At 42.1% G+C, this 22,370-nt stretch overlaps 1 protein-coding gene across 1 annotated transcript in view; it reads right to left on the reverse strand.

The window, feature by feature from the left end:
• tmtc2a (transmembrane O-mannosyltransferase targeting cadherins 2a) overlaps window positions 1-22,370 on the reverse strand; it is a 91,280-nt gene that overhangs the window by 34,734 nt on the left and 34,176 nt on the right. Inside the window, exon 2 of the mRNA XM_080421825.1 lies at window positions 17,453-18,071. Within this exon, the coding sequence (XP_080277951.1) occupies window positions 17,453-18,071 (619 nt within the window). The remainder of the gene's footprint in view (window positions 1-17,452; window positions 18,072-22,370) is intronic.

Below are 22,370 nucleotides of genomic sequence, written 5' to 3' on the forward strand. Positions count from 1 at the left end.
TTGTCTCTGAGATGTAAAAGTATCGAAAATTGGAAATACTCCAGTTAAGTAAAAAAGAATACCTCAAAATCATATTTAAGTACAGTACTTGAGTACATGTCTTTAGTTACTTTCCACCACTGCATTTCAGTCCTGAGCATCTTGTTCAAGAAACACAGAGTTTTGTCTTTGCTCCAGAAACACCTCTGTTTGTTTTACTTTGACAATCAATCCATTCAAACAGACTGAGGTCAGAGCTGGATCAGAACAGTGGTTTTAATATAAACATCTGCTCCCTTTGAGCTCCTGAGACAACAAGTTGAGAAAGGGAGACTTATCAGTCTTTCTGATGTCGTGCGTCAGCGTGGAAATGTGGGATTTCATTTTGTAATTTCAAAGATTTAAGACCCGTCATATTTAGCTCTCTGTTGTTATTCAAGAAGAGTAACTTTATGAATGAGGAAAGCAATTTGCTGGAATGTTTTTGGAAGCTGCCTGGGGCTTTGTAGCCGTGTTCCAGTACAACCGTTACAGCCAAGTGCTACGCAACTTTAAAATTAGAACGCAATCTGGCCAATAACAATATGACTGAGGCTAACAATCATGTTATGGTGAGACATTAAAACTGGTGAAAGACATTTGGCTTAGACTTTCTTCACGGATATCAACACAATTTGATTTGCCAAGTAATTTGATAACCTTAACCCATTAAGGCCTGAGTCCGATTCTTAAAATGTTTTCTAAATCCTAACAGATTTTTGAAAAAAATATAGAAAATATTTTTTTGCGATTTTTCAAAAATAGCAGATATACAAGCTCATAGCGCGGCACTCGGTGCCGCGCTATGAGCTTGTATATCTGCTATTTTAGATGCGTTCCAGGTCTAAATGGGTTAAAGGGATAGTTCACCCCAAAAAAATACTTTTTTTCCTATTGATTAGTCAGAGACTTGAATTCATGGATATCTTTTTGTTTTTATTGCATTCCTAAGCCAATAACTTGATGACCAGCGGACCGGTAGGCAACAGCTCCGGTAGGAGATACAAAGGAGACTCTTTATGTTTCCAACCGGAACCACTGCTGGTCATCAAATTATTGTCTTAAAAAATATGCATGAATTCAAGTCTCCGTGGGGTGACTAATTGATAGAAAAAAAGTCATTTTGAGGGTAAACTATCCCTTTAAGTCTTCCTCCCTGAATATTAGTCTGTTTCTGTTTCATGGCTGTCATGTTGGATACAGCATAGCCTCGATCTCCAGGCTTTTATTGTTTAGTTTTGCTAAAAAATAAAAGCCTGGCCCAGCGCGTCCGTGTACTCGGTATGAGGAAGTGTTTCACTTCCCAACCAACCAGAGTGCAGTGGGCGTCGCTCGTAATGTTGTGTTAACGGGGCGGGGGTTGACGGACAGATCGGTGAACCAATGGGATCAGCCGCAATCTCTCGCCGGCTCTATACACCCGCCCCTCTATACACGAAATCGGGAGCGTTGGGGCAGTCTAGATACAGCATAAAATCAAGCAGCGCAGGCGAGCAGGTGCTCTGAGCTTTTGATTAGACAGCGGTCTGTATAGAGCTCATCGGTCATTATCAAGAAATAACAGACCGCTGAATTCAGCGATTGACCAATCAGAATCAAGCATTCAACCAAGCCGAGTATAGTATACTGTATTTATAGTGAGCAGATAAGGAGACAATAACAGTGTTCAAAACAAAGACAACGAGGGAGAGGGGATCTTCAGTGGAGAAACATTCCAAACGTTTTAGAATCAACTTCACACATCGTATTCCAGAATTCCACCGTGACCCCTGAACTCTTGAAGTGAACTTTGAAGCATGTTTTGAAAAGAATGAGGGGTTTTCCCCTGTAAGTCTAATAGTCAGGTTCACAGCGATTTGTGACCGCAAATCAGCTTAAGACTCATTGTGTTTGTATGCTGTTTAATTCTGCAGAATGGTCATCATTATAGGCCTCTTACTATACGTTTCTGTCATGCAACACCTGCTCTACTGAACGGTCACACAACACAAGGAACACAGTGACAATTTATCTATCTATCTATATATCTATCTATCGATATTTTTTTTCTTAAATTTTTTATCCCACAATTTTGTAACCCTTTTTCACCCGGTGCCAATTTGTGATCCTGGGCGCTACACTACCCCCACCAGCCTAGGGAGCCCAGGGCCGAGCTCATGCCTCCTTCAATGCATGCGAGCCAACTGACCTTCTTGTCACCTGACAGGGGAGAGTTTCCCCAGTAGGACGTAGTGCGTGGAAGGAACACGTTATTCCAACCAGTTCCCTTCCCCTCCATCAGGCGCCCCGGCTGTCATGGGGAGGCGGTATAGAGACCAGGATTACTACATGTTTTTGTGAGGGTGTTAACTACCCTAGGAGACACGGGGAGAACATGCAAACTCCACACAGAGAGGCCCTTTTCGCCAACCCCACCTAGGGTATGGGGCGCTGATGACGCGGAGGAGAAGACACGCCCCCAGCGCCCACAGCGTCCCCGGCGGGAATCGAATCCAGGACCTTCTAGCTGTTAGGCAACAGGGCTAGCGACTGTGCCACCGTGCCCCTTCTATCTATCTATCTATCTATCTATCTATCTATCTATCTATCTATCTATATTTGGCCAAATGTATTCGGCTGTCAGGTCGTTTAGAATCTGAGGGAAATGTTTTTTGATGCATAAATTAGAACAAAATCAGAACATGGTTACCTATGGGCTGTAGCTACATGATCAATCATTGAGCCAATAGATCTATTCCTTCTGTTGCAGAAGGAATAGAACATAAATAGCAAAAGTAGCAGATCTACAAGCTCGCTTGTAGATCTGCTACTTTTGATGCTTTGATGTGACGCTGCAGTATGATCAAGTAGGACGTTCATTTAACCCATTGAGACCTGAGGCCATTCTTAAAAATGTTTACTAAATCCTAACAGTTTTTTGAAAAAAATCTTCAAAATATTTTTCCACGATTTTTCAAAAATAGCAGATCTACAAGCTCATATCGCGGCACTCGGTGCCGCGATATGAGCTTGTATATCTGCTATTTTTGAATAGCCAAAGAAATCTAAAGTGACACAGATGCGTTCCGGGTATCAATGGGTTAAAGGACGACTTCACCACTTTTCAACATATCTTCATATAATAGGTCCTCACTAATGCTCATGATATATAGTAGGGGGTACTAAGTGAAAAATCGTTACGCGGCGGATAAAAGCATGAAATTTGATACAGATGTCCCTTGGGTCATCCTAAAACATCCTAGAAGGGGTGCCCAAAAAAATCTTAAACAGGAAGTGAGTTATGGACAAAATCCAAAATGGCCACCTAAACTGTTGACCGTTGACTCAAAAGACACCAAAATAATCTCCAAAAAGCATAAAATGTGGCACACATGTCCTTTGGGTCATCCTAAGACATCCTAGAAGGGGAGCCCAAAAAAATCTGAAACAGGAAGTGAGTTATTGACCAAATTGAAAATGGCCGCCTAGTGTTGTCGATTGACTCAAAAGACAACTAAAGAATCTCCAAAAAGTATAAAATGTGTCACACATGTCCCTTGGGTCATCCTAAGACATCCTAGAAGGGGTGCCCAAAAAAGTCTTCAACAGGAAGTGAGTTATTGACTAAATTGAAAATGTCCGCCTACAGTGTTGGCGATTGACTCAAAAAGCCTATAGAATCTCCAAAAAGTATACAATTTGGCACATATGTCTCTTGGGTCATCCTAACACATCCTAGAAGGGGTGCCAAAAATAATCTGAAACAGGAAGTGAGTTATTGACTAAATTGAAAATGGTCGCCTACAGTGTTGAAAGATGATGCAAGATACCTACAGAATCTCATAAAAGCATGAAATGTGGTACAAATGTCCCTTGGGTGATCTGAACGCATCCTACAAGGGGTGCCCAAAAAGGTTTTAAACAGGAAGTGACCGCCTAAAAGCAGTTGACACAAAAGAAAACATAAGGGGACGTCATAAAAGTGTATAATTTGGTACGTACATTGAGTGCTTCTTAATATATCCTAGAAGGGGTTATTTATTTGTTTGCTTGTTTATTAAACTTTTTAGGAAGGGACCATGTTGAAGAAATTCTAAATGGCTGTTTAAACAGTTGACCATGGCAGTCTGCATATTATGCAGACTCAATACGACAGGTTATGCAGTGCATAACTTGCCGTATTTTGTAGTCTACCTTCTGTTTTCATTTCTACATCACTTATTTATTTTACTTTCTGCATAATTTTTTTATTGTACTCTTTGAATCTTCTTTATTTATCTAACTCTCTGCATATTCTCATTTATTTTACTCTGCATCTTATCTTACTCTGCATATTCTTATTTTACTCTCTGCATCTTATTTATTTTGCACTCTACATCTTCTTGCTTGTTTTACACTCTATCTTCTCATGTATTTTCTTCTTGATCATTACTGTTTTTTTGTGATTAGTGTTTAGTAACTACATGTATTCATGTGTGCCATTTCGCAATTACCAGCACATTGGCATAATGCTCTGCAAGGTAACCCAGCATCCCGGCATCTACACTTTCTCGAACAGAAGGGCTCAGCTTTGCAGCCACACTTGAGTTCTCTACAAACTTAAGCAGCCTCTGGCAAGAGTGTCCATAAAGGTGTCCACGAATCAGCGACTTTAATTTATTTGTCAGGAGATGGTAGAGATTGCATAGCTTTCAGGCTTCTGGACCAAATGCTAGATTGGCTGCTCGATTTGAATATTGTAGCAGTGCAGCCCGTGTGGGAGGAGTGTTTTCCATTGAGAGACTATTCAAACTTTTTTTGGCACCCCTTAGGATGCATTCAGATCACCCAAGGGACATTTGTACCAAATTTCATGCTTTTATGAGATTATTTTTTATGAGTGTCTTTTGCATCATCTGTCAAGACTGTACACAGCCATTTTCAATTTAGTCAATAACTCACTTCCTGTTTCAGATAATTTCAGGCACCCCTTCTAGGATGTCTTAGGATGACCCAAGGGACATGTATGCCATTATGAGATTCTTTAGTTGTCTTTTGAGTCAATCGACAACACTGTAGGCGGTCATTTTCAATTTTGTCAATGACTCACTTCCTGTTTAAGATTTTTTTGGGCACCCCTTCTGGGATGTCTTGGGATGACCCAAGGGACATGTATGCCAAATTGTATGCTTTTATGAGATTCTTTAGTTGTCTTTTGAGTCAATAGATAACACTGTAGGCGGCCATTTTCAATTTTGTCAATAACTCAGTTCCTGCTTAAGATTTCTTTGGGCACCCCTTCTAGGATGTCTTAGGATGACCAAAAAGACATGTGTGCCAAATTGTATGCTTTTATGAGATTCTTTAGTTGTCTTTTGAGTCAATCGACAACACTAGGCGGCCATTTTCAATTTAGTCAATAACTCACTTCCTGTTTCAGATTCCTTTGGGCACCCCTTCTAGGATGTCTTAGGATGACCCAAGGGACATATGTGCCAAATTTTATGCTTTTTGGAGATTCTTTTGGTGTCTTTTGAGTCAACGGTCAACAGTTTAGGTGGCCATTTTGAATTATGTCCATAAGTCACTTCCTGTTTAAGATTTTTTTGGGCACCCCTTCTAGGATGTTTTAGGATGACCCAAGGGACATCTGTATCAAATTTCATGCTTTTATCCGCCGCGTAACGATTTGGCCATTTTTTGTGCTTAGTACCCCCTACTAATAATGGTACAATTCTTTTCTAATCAGTCTGTGTCTCAGAGGAGGGCTGTAGACAGTTCAGAAACCCGTCTACCAGTGACATCATCGATGGGGAATCCAAGCTAATAGAAACTGCAGGCTTTGTATTCCTGGAAAGTTGCAATGCAATAATAGATCCCATTGTTCTCGCCTTTATACAAATCTGAATACATTTTTTAAAATCTTTTTGGAAAAAAAAATCAGCCCTCCTATGAGACACAGACCAAGTAGGAAAAAAAATTATCATTTTATCATGAGCATTAGTGAGGACCTATTATATGAAGATATGTTGAAAAGTGGTGAAGTCGTCCTTTAAGAAAAAACACAAAAAGGTCAGAATATGGAGATAAGAGGATTCTGCCCGACAGTGACGGTATGTAAGCAGGATTATATTTATATATTATATATATATATATATATATATATACAGTGACGGTATGTAAGCAGGACTACATAGTGAGTAACAGTGGATAGAACACAGCAGTGTTCTGTGGTTAACAACATCCTTGACCTGTTGACCTTAGCCCTCCTAATGCAGGACAGGAGGGATGATGGGTTTAATAACTATCAGACCAGTGATATTCCGATGCTAACAGCGAACCCATGAGGGTGACCTTTCTCTCAGAACGTATCTATCATAATAACTATGACAGAGAGAGCCCTGACACCAAGTCCAGATGTTCTAAATGCTTGTGAGGTGATAAGAGAGTTTGTCTCCCACTTTCCGTCCGCTTGCCAGGTCAACATGAACTCCATCTGAACCGCGAGTGTGTGTGTGTGTGTGTGTGTGTGTGTGTGTGTGTGTGTGTGTGCGTGTGCGTGTGCGTGTGCGTGTACGTGTGTGTGTGTGAGAGTGTGTACCATAGAAGTACGTGTGTGTCTGCACGTGTGCAAAGAATCTCTTATGAACAGTAATTGTTAAATAATCACACTCATAACCTCCATTATATCTACAGTATAACTTTGTTTTAATCCCCCATCGAGGGGCAATTACTCATTAATGTATAATTCTCTCTAAACGTATTGAACTCACTCAAAGTACCATAAACAGATAAATCATACTTAGCGTTAGGGTTAGGCCCAAAACTGTATTGGGCCGACTGCCTTCGTGTTCGTACTCTCATTGGTAAACACGTGAGAGCGGCACTTTTGGCACCAGGACGTCCAAATGAAGTTTGAAAACAGATTTACTGTGTGTTCAAGTAAACTAATGTGTGTGTCCTCCTATAGCGCAGGATCAAAGGGGTATCGGGGTTCAATCCTCTTAGGGTTGAAATAAGAGGGTTAGGATTGACCGACCTGACCCTGGCCTGAACAAATCCTTCACACACACCATGTTCGGCTAATGTGACCGTGTACCCCTGGAGGAGGAGTACACAGTCACGTGGTGGTGGTGGGGATGTAAGAGCAACATGGCTGTGAATATGGTCAATCGAAGCAACATAGAGACGGCCGGACGGACAGACAGACAGACAGACAAGGCCTGGTCTTCAAGATACTCGAAGGACTATTTGTCTGTCATTAAATGTTTTGGTGAATTGAGTACAAAAGGACCCCAATGGAAACAAGCCATAGGCTTTCTTGGGTTTAAAATCCTCTTAGCAGACCTTGTATTGAACTGTACTTTTTTTTTTTTTTTGGAAAACTGTTAATAAAGTATTAAATCAATCAATCAAACCAGTGCCCATGTACCTGTCTGACTACTTAAAAAAAGTGAGTGATGCCCACGGGCACAACACCAGAGGGAGCTCCACTGATCTCATTCCCCCCAGATTCGGCACACACACTAAAGGCGGTTACACACCGGCGAATATGCGAATATACGGACTCGGACTTGTTCCGAATAATTAAAAGACGCTTTTTCGCTCCATGTACGCTTGCATTGACTTTATAAGGTTTAAAAAAAAAAGTATTATTCGCATGAAAAAATCGCCCTTAAGGACCTTAAACATGGGGATGAATTCATTCTACTATTATGCCACCAATGTGGAATGCCCTTCCAAAGCCATCAAAAGGTGCGACTCGCTACCTTCCTTCAAAACCGTCATAAAAGAGCACCTGCAATTTACAACTGGACCAAGACAAGTCTTCTAGCTGCCAAAAGAAATTACCCCCCACTGTTTGTCTGTAAATATACTTTTACTGCTCCTAGTATTGATGTTCTGTCGTAGTATTGTATGTCTTTATATGTCTTGATGAATTGAATACACAGGACCACAATGGAAACAAATTCTTCTTTTTTCTGTTATCCTTTTAGCATTATTGTATAACTGTACCTAACCAACCAAACACAGTATAGGCACAGAAAAGAGCAGAGACACGGAGAACTATGCAACGGCGTTGAGGAAGTGAGATAAGAAAGACTATAGGTTATTGATTGGGATGCTGAAAAGGTGCTGCGACACAAAGGATGAGTGAGTGTGTCCTTACTGATGGATGACACTGCACTCCTCCTCCTCAAGAGAGGGACAACAGTCCCCAAGAAATCCAATGTTGCCCAGGCCAGCAGAAGAAGAACCAATTCCAGCAGGAAAATCACTCATTTCACCCCTCACTAGCCGTCTACTGTGTAACTCCTTCCTTAATTGACTTCCCAATCAATCACAGACACGATCAATCACAGCGGTCTCATGATGCGTGATCAGTCAGCCCTGTTTTGTGGCAGAATTGGAGGATGAACCAATGATGTACGTGCGACCAGGATTCACATCAATTTAAGACAGCGGTTCTCAACAGGGTGTCCGGGACCCCTACAGGGGTCCTCAGAGTTACTACAGGGGGGGCCGGCAAATCTTTGTGTGATATTAGGAACCTGTATTGACATTAACCACTTGAACCCTATAGCATCCCTATTCTGAGGAGAACTTTGGCCAAAAATAGCAGATCTACAAGCTCACAACGCCTCACGAAGGGTCAAGTTCACTAAGTATTGATGGATTATGTGGTTAAATGTCTGAAAATACACATTAACATGAATCCTACATACACTGAGTGCTGTCAAACAAGTCTATGAAGCTACTTATGAAATCTATGAAAAAGTTGAATCTGCAACACAAAAAATAACAAGATGTAGTGGTGGGGATCCCTGCTTCATCTCTATCTCAGCTAAGTGGTCCTTGCTTTCAATTTGTTTTCTGTATGTTCTATTAATGGCTCCACCCTTCATCCTCCGTGTTCCCGGCCCCTCCATGTTCCTATTGGCTGGGGTTTAAACAGCCATAACTCCAGTTCCCAGTATGCTAAATGCGTCAAACTTGGTGGTTGGTCCCACAGACTTCCAATTTCATCAAAAATGACCACTCCTTCCAACTTCCGGTATGTCGGATTGCCTACAAACGTAACCCACACACTCTCTGAGGGGTGTGGAGTTCAATGATGTAACCCGAAAGTGGATCTGTTCACTTCCGGTTTTACCAGGAAGTGGTCGTAGACCCCTACCTCCCGAACACAAGGTCGCACAGGTATGTCAGTGCATCGCTGCTCGGCAGCAGTGTTATAGCAGTGTTTAACACTTCAAATGGCCATACTTTGGTGACCATTGCTCTTATCTGCGCAACATCGGACCCATAAGCCAATAAGCCATAATGTACAGTGTACTGTATGTACCAACAAGGACTGGGCTTGAAAACTATTACTTACATGCTGCTATGACACAATGCAACCAACAGCCAGTTGCTTACATTATACTTATATATATATATGTTATTATGGACAGATCAGTTCTCTGTTTATCGGTCGAGTTGTCAAACTTCTCTACTTTCTCATTTGATCTCTAGACTTAAACTTCTCTATGTAATGTTTTTTTTTCTCATAAGACCTAACAGTACTCAGCTATAATCCCTCGCTGGCTGTCAAAGCTTACATCCTGCTCGCTTCAAGTGTTTGAAGCTGAAAACCATCTCTCCATACTGTACTGCACTGCAAGTCACACCCTGTGTGAGATCACTGATGTTAATGCACCCTCATTTTCTATGCCCGTCTCCAATACTTTACTTTCGTTGGCTTATTCAGTGGGTTCTTGATGTTGTACTGGGAAAAATGTATATATATATATATATATATTTATTTCTTTTTTTGTTGCAGTAATATGTAATTTTCCTCTCTCTGAGCTTCAAAGTAACATGGTAAGCTCTACAGCTTTCGTCTCCAACCAGTGTCATCATCGTTTCATTAGTCATACCACTGTGTCGTCTGGTCTGTTTAGTGTCATAACATAGTGTTTAAAACTAGCAGAAACATTAGGATTAGAGTCACTTTGTAGCTTCACTGTTTAAACCTACCACAGACTGACACAACCCAGCAGGCTTTAGAGAGATCCTGCAGCCTTCCTTTGTTAAACAGGTGTCCAGTTTTACACTGACTTTAACCACTGTTGCCAGATTTTGTGACGGAAATAAGCTACGAGGTGTATGAAAACAAGCCCAAAAGAAGCGACTATGAGGCCACATGAGCACTTTAAACATACTGTAATTGGCTATTTGAAAATATTGTTCAATTTATCTGTGGAACCGAGTCAAACTAAATATAATGCCTCAACTCCTACAATTCCAAGTGCTTATCAGGATGGGGGGTCCCCCGTTCAAAGATCATTATTTTGGGGGGTCGTGTCCTGAACATTTTGCGAATCCCTGGATTACACTAGCTATCATTGTTCTATTACCATTTGGGAACAATGGGTATTGTTGTTGTTTTATTGTTGTTTCAAATGGCATTATTGAACAATGCAAAGGGCACTGCATCTCACACTGAGGAGATTCCAAACCAATTAGCCTTAAAACATTTTGCACAATACAGTGTGATTGAGACAAGGTCCCATTTGATGCATTACTGTTGACATGCCAAGATGTGATGAGGTACACAGTGAAGAATGAGGAACTGGCTCCTCTCTCAGAGCTAATGTGTTCTGCATTGCGCTGACTTGGCACATTGGTCCTCGCTCATCAAGACGAGCACTATGCCAGGCATTGAAAGTGCTGACATTGATGAAGTGACCTAATTATACCCAACACCACTCTACATGAAAGGCCTGCTACTGCTGTGCACAGAGAGACCTGCGATGAGATGGGTCACAGGTTCAAATCCCACACCCCTCCCTCCACACATCCCAGAGGACAGATGATCAAACTAAGGGACCCAGGGCTGCTCAAGCCGACATTTTAAAGTGCTTCCTGTCTGGCATCAGCAGCGTAATAATGAAATAACATCAGTGTCTCGGAGGGAGAATTAATTAAATGCAAGTCTTCCCTGACGATCTTAAACACTTAAATAGATGTGATGCATTAGGTCTGTCTGACATCTGTTCAACCACCCTTTTCTATCTGCGTATTTAGGGGCAGTGGTGGAAATAGCACTCTATTTTTTTTTACTTAAAGGTAGGGTAAGTGATATTTTTTGGATTATTTTTTTTTGTTAAAAAGGTTAAAGTACTACAGAGTGTTTGTTAGGTCACAGGGGTCTCTCTAGCTCTGTAGTAAACAGAATATAAAACATTTTCAGGTAGGTGACAAAATTTAAGAGAGACTTAGCACTGAAAATGCATTTTCTGTTTAATAAAGAGCTGGAGAGACATGAGACTCCTTTTACTGAAGAAACACTAATAGCAATGAGTACTATCAGAATATAGAGCTATAACACTTATTTTAACCAAAGCAAATAATTTACCCTACCTTTAGTTTAAGTAATCAATACTGCAATGTAGAAAGTCCGGAATTTAAAATGTACTTGAGTAAAAGTACAAAAGTATTGGTATCAAAATGTACTTAAAGTATCAAAAGTAGAAAGCACTCATTATGCAGAATTCAAGTTTCAAGTTTTCAAATGTGTAAAAAATATTTTGAAAATAGCAGATTTACAAGCTCACAATGCGTCGCATCGTGACGCATTGTGAGCTTGTAAATCGGCATTACTATGTATAGGGGAGACGATGAGTTTCATCCTGGCATTTGCCAAAGCACCAAGGCAGAACTGCCAGTCAAAGCGAAGACTGGCCAATCACAGCCCATCGTCGCCGGACATGCTTGCAGAGACTCGTGGGTAATCAAGTCAAAGACATTGGCTGCCATGTTATGTGTGTCCAAAGTGGCCACTGACACCCCAAACTACATAGTGCTGCTTTAATGGTATAAAACTAACCCCCCCCCCCCCCCCCCCCCGTGCTGAATCGTTCACAGACTTGTTTTTTGTCTGGTGACAGGCTGGTTGGGGACAGATGGTTATGATGGTGCCATCATCACACTCACTTTGCACTGGGTTCGTCTTCCTGATAGTAGAATGCAATGTAAATCTCCTCCTCGCCTCTCAATGTCCTTCTCTCTCTCTCTGTCCTACCTTGTCCCATTTGCCATCTCATTTCAGTCCGATTAGGGAGCTAATAGGATGAGAAATGGAGTGTGAGTCCAACCACATCTGTCTCCCCACTTGGACATGGGAACTGATTTGCATTTCCTCATTGTTTACGGCTGCTGTTAGATTGTGTGATTATGTGGAGCAGTGTTGCCATGTCTGCTTATTATAAGCGACGTTGGGCTTGTTTTTCCTGTAAAGTCGCTTGTATGAATGAATGAATCTGAATGAATAATTTTTATTTTCGTGTCTGGCTGCCTCAACACAGTCCATCCCTTATGGAATTATTCAGACACATTTTAAAGATCACAGTATTTCCAGTGCCAACACTAGCCTGACTTGCCTGAATTTTCATTTTGTTTGTTTCTAAAGTGTAGTTGCTCATTTGGGCATGCTTCCTAAATGTTGTTTAAACCAGTGGTTCTCAAACATTTTCATGTCAAGGACCCCCAAATTAATGTATTTGTCTGCGGACCCCATCTAAAACGATTTTGTGCCAGGGATCCACATAAAAGATTGGTGTTGTTAAAAATGTCTCGAAACATTCAACATCTTTAAATTTCTTTCAAGATTATTTTAGAAAATAACAAGTAAGCTCAAAACACGTCGCGTTGTGAGCTTGTAGATCGGCTATTTTCAAATAGCTGATGTAAAAGGGCTCAAGTGGTAAAACCGGTCGCTTCTTTTAGACTTGTTTTCAGACACCCGGTCGCTTGGTCCTCTCACAAAATCTGGCAACACTGATGTGGAGAATTGCTCCCCCCACTCCCCTACCTGACTGTTCAAAGAATGACACGGGTGAAGGTTTATTTAAATGGGAAATACATTGTGCGGTGAAATAGTGCAGTACTCTTCTTCAATGTAATTGCTTATCAATTCAATGCTTATTGTAGCTAGCATATATAGCCTGATTTAACTTAAGACACACCTTTTTAGCATTACTTTGACCTAGGTTTGTGCACTACTCTAGTTTTTTTCTTCTTTTTTTTTCTATTTTACTATTTCCACAATGTAATTTTTTTCAAGCAATTTTTTTCTTTACTTGTTTTTCTCACATGCTATTGTTTTATTTGTCATCCTTCTGTTTTTTTATTTAATCTTTATTTTAAACCTATTATGTGAAGCACATCAAACTGCACTTGATGCATGAAACGGGCTATATAACAAACTTTGATTGATTGATTGATATATACTTTGTTAGACTGTGTCGCCTTCCTGAAAATAACAGATATGTGGGTTTTATTTTGGTATAAAATCTGTTATTTCTGGCGAGCGACACTGTCACATGATAAAGTACTGCATAGAGTGGGCTCATGTCCCGGCTAGACCAGAGGTGTTCCTCAGACACAGTGGGTGATAAAAGCAGGGTTACAGCAGATAAAGGTAGGAAGTGAGGGCATTATCTCCGTCACCCTCCTGTGTTCTCATGCGTAGCACGATGTCTGGCTCCTTATCTAGGCAGCGATAGCCCTGTGACTGACTGGGCACAGCGTATGATAAGCTCTCTGCACCGATGACAGTGACCAGGAGGGCACTGCCAAGGTGATAGACATACCAGATGTGTCTACATAGCTGCTGCCCTGTGTAACAATTGCATCATTGAGCGTAATAGTATTCAATATTTGACCAATAACATAGTATTGGATATTTGACCAGTAACATAACATAGTCTAGTGGATATTTGACCAGTAACATAACATAGTCTAGTGGATATTTGACCAGTAACATAACATAGTCTAGTGGATATTTCACCAGTAACATAACATAGTCTAGTGGATATTTTACCAGTAACATAACATAGTCTAGTGGATATTTTACCAGTTACATAGCCTAGTATTGAATGTCGGACCAGTGGCATAGTATTGAATATTGGACCAGTAACATAGTATTGGGATATTGGAACAGTAGTTTTGCACAAAACCTATTCCTAAATTGTGGTGTACAATGTACAGTATGGTTTATGGTTTCTTTTCCTTCCTCCTACTTGGTTTCTTACTTGTGTTTCCCTGTATGAGACAGACTCATTCCTTCACTGTGTCAGTTAGAGAGCTTAATGGATGCCTTGTCATTGCAGCTAATTAAAAAAACAGGTGTTGTGTGCATCTGCTAAACTCTGGAGGATGTGTGTGAACACATATGGCAGACAGAAAAACACCAGTCTCTCTCTCTCTCTCCCTCTCCCTCTCTCTCTCTCTCTCCCTCCCTCCCTCTCCCTCTCTCTCATATCCCTCGGGGTCTCTCATAGCAGATCTGGGTTATTGTTGCCAGAGACGACAGACTACTGCTAAAGCAGCCCCCCAGGGGTCCAGCAAAGATAGACGTGCAATTAACACACACACACATGCACACGCACACGCGCACACACACACACACACACACACACACACACACACACACACACACACACACACACACACACACACACACACACACACACACACACACACACACACACACACACACACTGTAATATGTACATGTACATTGTACTGTATACACAGAGAGACATAATTACAAACACATCTCAGTGAGTCTCTCTCTCCTACATGTAGGTAAAACAAAAAATGACAATTTAGTTTTTGAGGATTGAACATTTTCGCAAAACCATGGCACCACCTCTTTAAGACATTTATATTTTAAGGATCGCATTAAAGCACTTTGTGAATGAAAAAGGAGTTCATAATAATATGTATCTACTGATGATAATGTAGCGTTGTGCAGTAATACAAACAAATGGGTATAGAATGGTACGATGCATCTCAATGTGTTATCTAATCGTTAACAGGTGAATCGTAATCAAATTGTGAGGCCAGTGAAGATTCACACCTCTCTGCACACATCCCAGGGACAGCCTTGTCCTTTAAACATTAAACCCAAGGGGACATTTTATTATCCTAGTAAAACGTTGTTTCACAAGGGCTGATTGGTCGGCTAGAAGAAGGCACAGGATTTGTAATCCAATGCAGAGTCCCCGTGTGAACAATCTTTCCAATCAAACACTGAACAGCAGTGTCACATGGGACAGCAAGTTCTTGTTGTTCTCCATCCAAACCCTGACAGTTTGGATGGAGAATGGCACACTGGCATCTGAACGTGCACAGTAGAGAAGCCATAATATAATAGTCCACACTCCCTTGTGTGGTATTTTGTCACTGTATATTTGCATATACAGTGAAATGAGGTATCTGCATTTAACCCTGGGTTGGGCTCTCCAACCATTCAGCTATGCCACTGCGCGAGCGCACACACGTGTCTGTCTGTCTGTCTGTCTGTCTGTCTGTCTGTCTGTCTGTCTGTCTGTCTGTCTGTCTGTGTCTGCGTGTGTGTGTGTGCGTGTGCGTGTGCATGTGCGTGTGCGTGTATGTGTTGACAGAAGACACCATGTCTGGATAATAACCGGATAATGTCTGGATACTATCTGTCTCAGTTTTCCTAAATTATATAAGGATGGGAGCCAGTGTTTTTCTGCACATACCCTCCCTTCCTCACCTTGACATAAAATAATCGCCCACATGCCCCTAACATAACTCTTTTCAATCCACCCTCTCTCTTCATTACACACACGCACACATACACGCACACACACAGGCCGAGAGCCTAATCTGGATGTACTTGTGTTTATGTGTATTTATTTCAGTTAGTGGGGAATGCAGTAGCAACTGGATCACTGCCCACTTTGTATATAAACAGATTTTCTCCCAACTTAGCAGAATGATAAATGAGAACACTGTAGTTTTCTGCTCCCCTTATCCCCCCAACTAATGCAATGTGCAAAGGCAAACAGTTCTCCAAATCATGCTCCTAATGAAAAGCAAACAATATGCAGCAACACATCCGCATAAACACAAGCCATGTAAATGCTCACACGTGCACAATGTATATCACCCACATACAGGAACCATAAACAGCTGGCTGAGGTTTCCCTCGGAGAGCAGGAAGGTATAATTGGATACACACGACTTCCCCTGCAGCGTGCGGTCAGACCTGGGTGTGATTTGAGATTCTGATTGAATTTTTTATTCTCATGATTAACAAGGTCACAAGAACAGCCTTTCATCTTCTCAGACCTTTTTTTTTTCATTCAAAGATATGCTAATACATGCTTTTATTACTGTAATTCCCTTTTTACTGGATAACTAGACTATTTCTATTCATTTCTATTAATGTCATTTCTATTAAGGAAATGACAGGTAATTCAGTGCTGCAGCAAGAATGTTAACTAACACTAAGAGAAGAGATAATATTAGTCCAGTTCTGGTGACTGGCTACCCAAACCTTTTAGAGTTGTAAAGTAATAACATATATCACAGACTCCATTACATTTTATGTTCCAGAAGACTTTGATCTATATAGCTCCACCTTCCTCTTAGATGTTCCAAAAACACTGGAGATGCCACCTTCTGTTTCTATGGCCCTGTGTTGTGGAACACCCTACCACTTGAACGGCGAGCTCTCATGGTGTTTTTACAAAGTTGAAGTCCTGTCTTTTTTTATCTGGTATTTAATTAAACCCATTGTATGTCCATGACTCTTATGTTGTTGTTGTTGTCTCCGCCAGGCCGAAAGGCATGGCGAGAGAGTATGTTTTCGCCCCTGTCCGTCCGTCCGTCCGTGTCCCTGGATGCCAATTCAGAACCTCTGCCCCAATTTTTTCACATGGGCCTGTTATAGCGCCACCAGGGAGCCGATTTGTGCAAAACCCATTTTTTTAACATTACTCCTACACATTTTATCCAAACGTCATGCAAATCGGTACACAGTATCTCTATAGTCATGTGATCAACACGAATCTGTCCGATTTCCCATATTCCATCCTCATTGCCTATGGTTGGCTTTCAAAGTTTGCAGGATTGGTCCGTTTTGAACAAAAAGCCTCAAACTATGCACGCAGCTTGCGATTTCCGTGAATTTTCACACGCACATTCCCACTAGGCAGAGGAAGAAATGCCACCCTTTTCACATTGGCCTGTTATAGCGCCACCAGCAGGTCTAATTTAGCAAAACACTTTTTTGGAACAAAATGCCTCAAATCATGAATGCAGTGTCTGATTGCCGTGAAAGACCTACAGTAAGAATAAATGGCACCCTTTTCATATTGGCCTACTATAGCGCCACCAGGAGGCCAGAATAACGTACCTGACCTGGCGGAGACCTGTGCTCCGAGGAGCACTTTTTCTAGTTTATTTTGTTTTTCTTTGTATTTAATTTCACTGTAATCTTTCTGTTGTTTTTACATGAAACCATATTGCTTCGTTAGTTTTTTACTTTGAAATAATGCATTAATTTGTTTAATGATAAGCAATTTTTATGTGAAGCACTTTGGGCTGCATTTTCTGTATGAAAGCTGCTATAAAAAAGCTATCATTATACTTATGTATTATTATTATAACGTACCTTCCCCAGCAGAACGGCGATGGTCTGGTGAAAACAGAGCCTCTGGAAGATGAAGAGGTCGTACGCGGCCGAGACGGCCAGAACCGTGACCCCTTGCTCCTTCCACAGCATACTGGCCGCCGCACACCACAGGCTGCCCAGCATCCAGGCCCAGCACCGGCCCACCAACCCGCCGCCACAGCGTCTGGCGTCGTGGAAGGCCCCTCGGGGGTCCCTGCGGAGTCCACAGTGTCTGGCGTAGCAGAAGAGAGACAGCAGGAAGAACAGAGCGGCGCCGACGTCGGCCCTGCCCACCACGCCGGCCACGGCCTCGGTGTGCACCGGGTGCGACGCGAAGACGAGGCCCGCCAGCAGGTTCCACGGCGCTCCGCCCAGCAGGGGGCGGGAGAAGGCGGTGAAGAGGGCGGTGACGGAGGCGTGGAGCCCCACGTTGACCAGGTGGTAGCCCCGCGGCCGCAGGCCGTGCAGGGCGTGGTTGAGGCGGAAGGAGAGCGTGCAGAGAGGTCTGAAGGACTTGTGGCTGCCGCTGTGGGTGAGCAGGGTGCCCCAGAAGTCATCGTACAGGATGCTGGACCACGGAGTCTCAGGGAGAAGGTCCTGGTTGGTCTTGATGGCTCGGCTGGAACAAACACACACAATAGAAAACGACCGTGAACATCTTGTGATGGGATGGGATCACACCAGGCAGCCATGACACCACATCACCGTGTATTGTACTAGTGGAACACATGACATGAGAGAAGAGGTGAAAACCATGTGTGTGTGTCACTAGGGTTTAAGACGATAGAAGCACATGTGGTAGCGTTTTAAATGCGCAAGTCTTGCAATCCCAGATTTAACCACCAGGCAGCGGGATGCTTCACTGTTGTACCGCGGTTCTGGCGGCATGGTTCAGAGTATGGGAAGCCATACGTGACCCCTCATTGGCTGGCCTTTAGCCAATAAGTAGAAAGTGAGAAAGCAACGAGAAAGTGACGACTAGTTGCAACTTCTGTTTATTGACAGCTTTGTCAAGCTGTAAAAATGTAATAGTAAGTCATACTTATTTTTTCTTCTTCACTAACTCAGTGAGCACAAATACAGTCAAAAGGAAATCACAAAGTCGTTTAGTATCCAATCTTGAGGTACAAAGCTGCACAGTGTACATCTTCTATTATGTACAGTAGACCATGCACAATATAATAGCTTTTTCAGAGACTGACACCGCAGCCACTAACTGTGAAATAAGATAAAAGGATGTCCACTAGGGACGTTGTCTGGGAACTGTGACAAACATGACACACAGTTACACATGCACACGCACACACGTCACTCTCGTGTCCTTTTACACACTCATGACCAGGTGGTGGTGGTGGTGGTGGTGCTGCCCCCCTGAGGCCGATTGTGGCGTCTCACAATTAGCAGATCATTAGGAGTGTTCACTAACAGACTGACACTAATGAGAGTCACCACCGGAATGAACAAACTGTGAGACAAATGACTGCCAACACAATAACACACCACACCAGTGTTACTTTTTAAAGCAAATTTTGATTTCGTTTTTGTTTTTTTTTGCCATCTGAAATGTTTTAATTTTAGTTGACTAAATATTATAAGATTTAGTCAACTAAATCTACAGTTGATTTAGTTGACAAAATGGTATCTTGGCGGGCCATTATGGCTGATCTATACTTAGCTCTGTGCCGAAAATAGTCGATCTAAAGCTGACAACGCGTCACAACGTTGTGAGCTTGTAGATAGCTACTTTCAGAGTGCGACAACCACACGCATCCAAGCATCAAATGGCTTGTCTTCTATTGGATCTCTTCTCTACTAGTCATAGTTTTAGTCATCATAGCTCAGTTTTAATTCAGTTTTCGTCATTGTTTCAGTTGACAAAATGAACACTGCACCTACAGTTAGAAACACTGTCAATTATATAACAAGCAAACATATGTTAGTGTCATGACAAGTACGCACATTGATTGTCAAAGTCAATTTACATTATCAATGAAATGTATTTAGGCTATAATACCATTGTGTGTGTGTGTGTGTGTGTGTGTGTGTGTGTGCGTGCGTGCGTGCGTGCGTGCGTGCGTGCGTGCGTGAGAGACAAATTAAGACATTATAGGTTTGTTTTGTTTTGTACTGTACTTGTGAAAAAAACACCAATAATTGAGTCTGTCAGAATAAATGACTGAATGGATGAATACAAAAATAAATCGTATTTATATATTAAGAATATCTTTTTAATCTCCAGTTGTAACTCCAGTTAACACCATTGTGTTTAAGAAGAGAGAACTTGAGAGAACAAATGTGATGCGATGCCAGAGTGTGGTCTAACCAACACCAACTCGGGACTCCTGAATCGCTGCCTTCCAAACTCTCCTCTAACTAAACTGTCGCGCTGCAGTGCTTCTACGTAGGTAGATGCAAGATAAATGAGTCCACAGACAAAGACCTGTCTTGGTCAGAAAAGGCTGACAGTGCAATGCATTATTCCTCATTTCAATCCTTCACCCTGCCGCCTTAAATCAGTGACCAGTAGGTCAGTGACCGGGTCGTCGCGTGAGCTGGACTGAACTCTTAGCATTTCCCAGGATTGTTCTGTGGCTGCATGGGAAAAGCCATCGTGTGTCTGTCAGGCTAGACGCCCGCCCCTTTGTCCCATGGAATTCTATTACATCAAAGCTCTTCCTCTTGCACTGTACTGCACTTCCTTAACAAACTATGATTACACATTCACTGTGTTAAACCTATCAAGGGCTCCACGGCCACCATGTAATCTAAATGCAGGAAGACTAGTGATACAGTACCAGTGGAATGTTTAAATTGTTTATATTAGTTTTGTATTCACATTGATGTAATAAATGTAAAGGTTTTCAGGGCGGTGATGTGTGGCCAACTGCATGAAACCATACCGGCTTTATCATACAGACTCAATCATAATCCCTGACATTTGAATGAACAGTATGATTAATTATTGAACTGAAAACGATGACAGTCTTCATTGCCTCCATGTTCTCATATCATATCTACATCGTGTTTTTGAAATGTTCCTCAAGCAATTAACAGCACAGAAGCAAATCCAACCACAGCCCGATTCCCTCGTCTCCCGATTCCCTCGTCGCCCGATTCCCTGGCGACTTGGCACGTCTACAGTAAAGGTCTCAATTCTCTGCGCTGATAAATAATGGAAATATTCAAATTGGGCCCAAAACCAAACCGCTCTCCTCCCTCCCTGCTTTCTGCTCACTGCTGCAGGGATGAAAAGAATGCATTAGCCAGGAGGGTTTTAGAGCAGTTTGGAGGTATTGGTGTGTGTGTGTGTGTGCGTGTGTGTGCGTGTGTGCGTGTGTGTGTGTGTGTGTGAACACGCTGATAGCTTCATTGGGGCCCGTCGCTCGCAGCAGCAGAGACAGATAGAGTGGTCTCCCATAGTGACTGCTCTTACAGAGGGGGGTCTTTTGTATTCAGCCACCGTATGTGGGGCATGGCAGGCAGGCTGTGGGGCTCTCTATTCACTATCCTTAAAAGTACAGGAGGGGTTTTTCCTTTCTTTCAGTCTTTGTGTGTGTGTGGGGGTGGGGGGGGAGGGGGGGGGTGGGGGACTACGGTGGTGAGGGGACTGGTTTCCATCATTCGCTGAAAGGACACATTAGTGGGCTGGGTTTAGGAGAGACGTTTGTGGTGTGGTGGTGAGACCCCTTTCACCTGTCCACTTCTTTTAGTTAAATCCCAAATGTGATTATATTCTGATGTATAGGCTTTTTTTTTCCTTTCCTTTTTTTTTTGGGGGGGGGGGGGGGGGGGGCGGTAGGGGGTAGGGGGTCTTTTCAAAATATAAATGTGCTACTCCACAGTTCCTTCAACACTGTCTATTACTAAATACCATGCCAGGCTTCTTTCAGAGATATCATTTAGTAAGCTGACACATTTACTTTTTACTATCCACTGCAACGAGAGAACATTTACGCCACACAATTTAAATGGTTGCATTTCTTTCATTAAATGCCCTGTTTTCCTCCATTACAATGGAAGTGCACGTGTAATTCATGTGTTTGCTGTGCATGTGTGTGTGTGTGTGTGTGTGTGAATGTTTTTACATGTGTGTGTGTGTGTGTGTGTGCTGCCATTCGAACGCCCTTCTCTGCTAATGGAGTCTCTCTACAACTCTACAGTATCTGAGATATACAAGCTCAAGATATACAAGCTCATGTTCAGCTTGTAGATCTGCTATTTTTGGAAAAATCGTGAAAATTTGTGCAAATCTTGCAAGTTAAAAATATATATATATATTCAAAGATTTGCAATCTTCCATCTACAAACCGCTATTTTTGAATAGCCACAGAAATCTAACATGACACAGATGATTTCCCGGATTGAATGGGTTAACTCAATCATCTCTGCCCCAGTGATAATAATCACCCTAATCAGCCCTCATGAGACTGCAGGGCTACGCGGAGCTCTGAACTGTCAAAACCTCCAGTGTCCCACTCAGCATCCTATAAAAGAGCTGTTTCCTTAATTGCATCCCTATAAAGCTCATAAAGCCATTTAGATCACACACACACACACGCAAATTGTTGTTGTCGGGCAGAAACCTCTTATCTATGTTATATTTTAACTTTATGTGCTTTTTCGTAAATCAACGCACTACTTGATCATACTACAGCGTCACACTAAAGCATCAAAAGCAGCAGATCTACAAGCTCGAAACGCGGCGCGTTTCAAGCTTGTAGATCTGCTACTGTTGATGCTTTCGATGCATATGCTACTACCTCTCTCTCTCTCTCTCTCTCTCTGTGGTCTTATCTTGCAAACGACGTGCCTTTCATTTTATGTGTTCCATTTTTACTCGCCCCACGATGAAAACCACAAGAACATTAATCAGCATCACGTTGCAGAACGTGGCTCTTCTGGGTCCTCTAAATATTTG

This window comes from Gymnoscopelus braueri, assembly GCF_963280865.1.
Source record: "Gymnoscopelus braueri genome assembly, chromosome: 23".
NCBI classification, from domain to species: Eukaryota; Metazoa; Chordata; class Actinopteri; order Myctophiformes; family Myctophidae; genus Gymnoscopelus; species Gymnoscopelus braueri.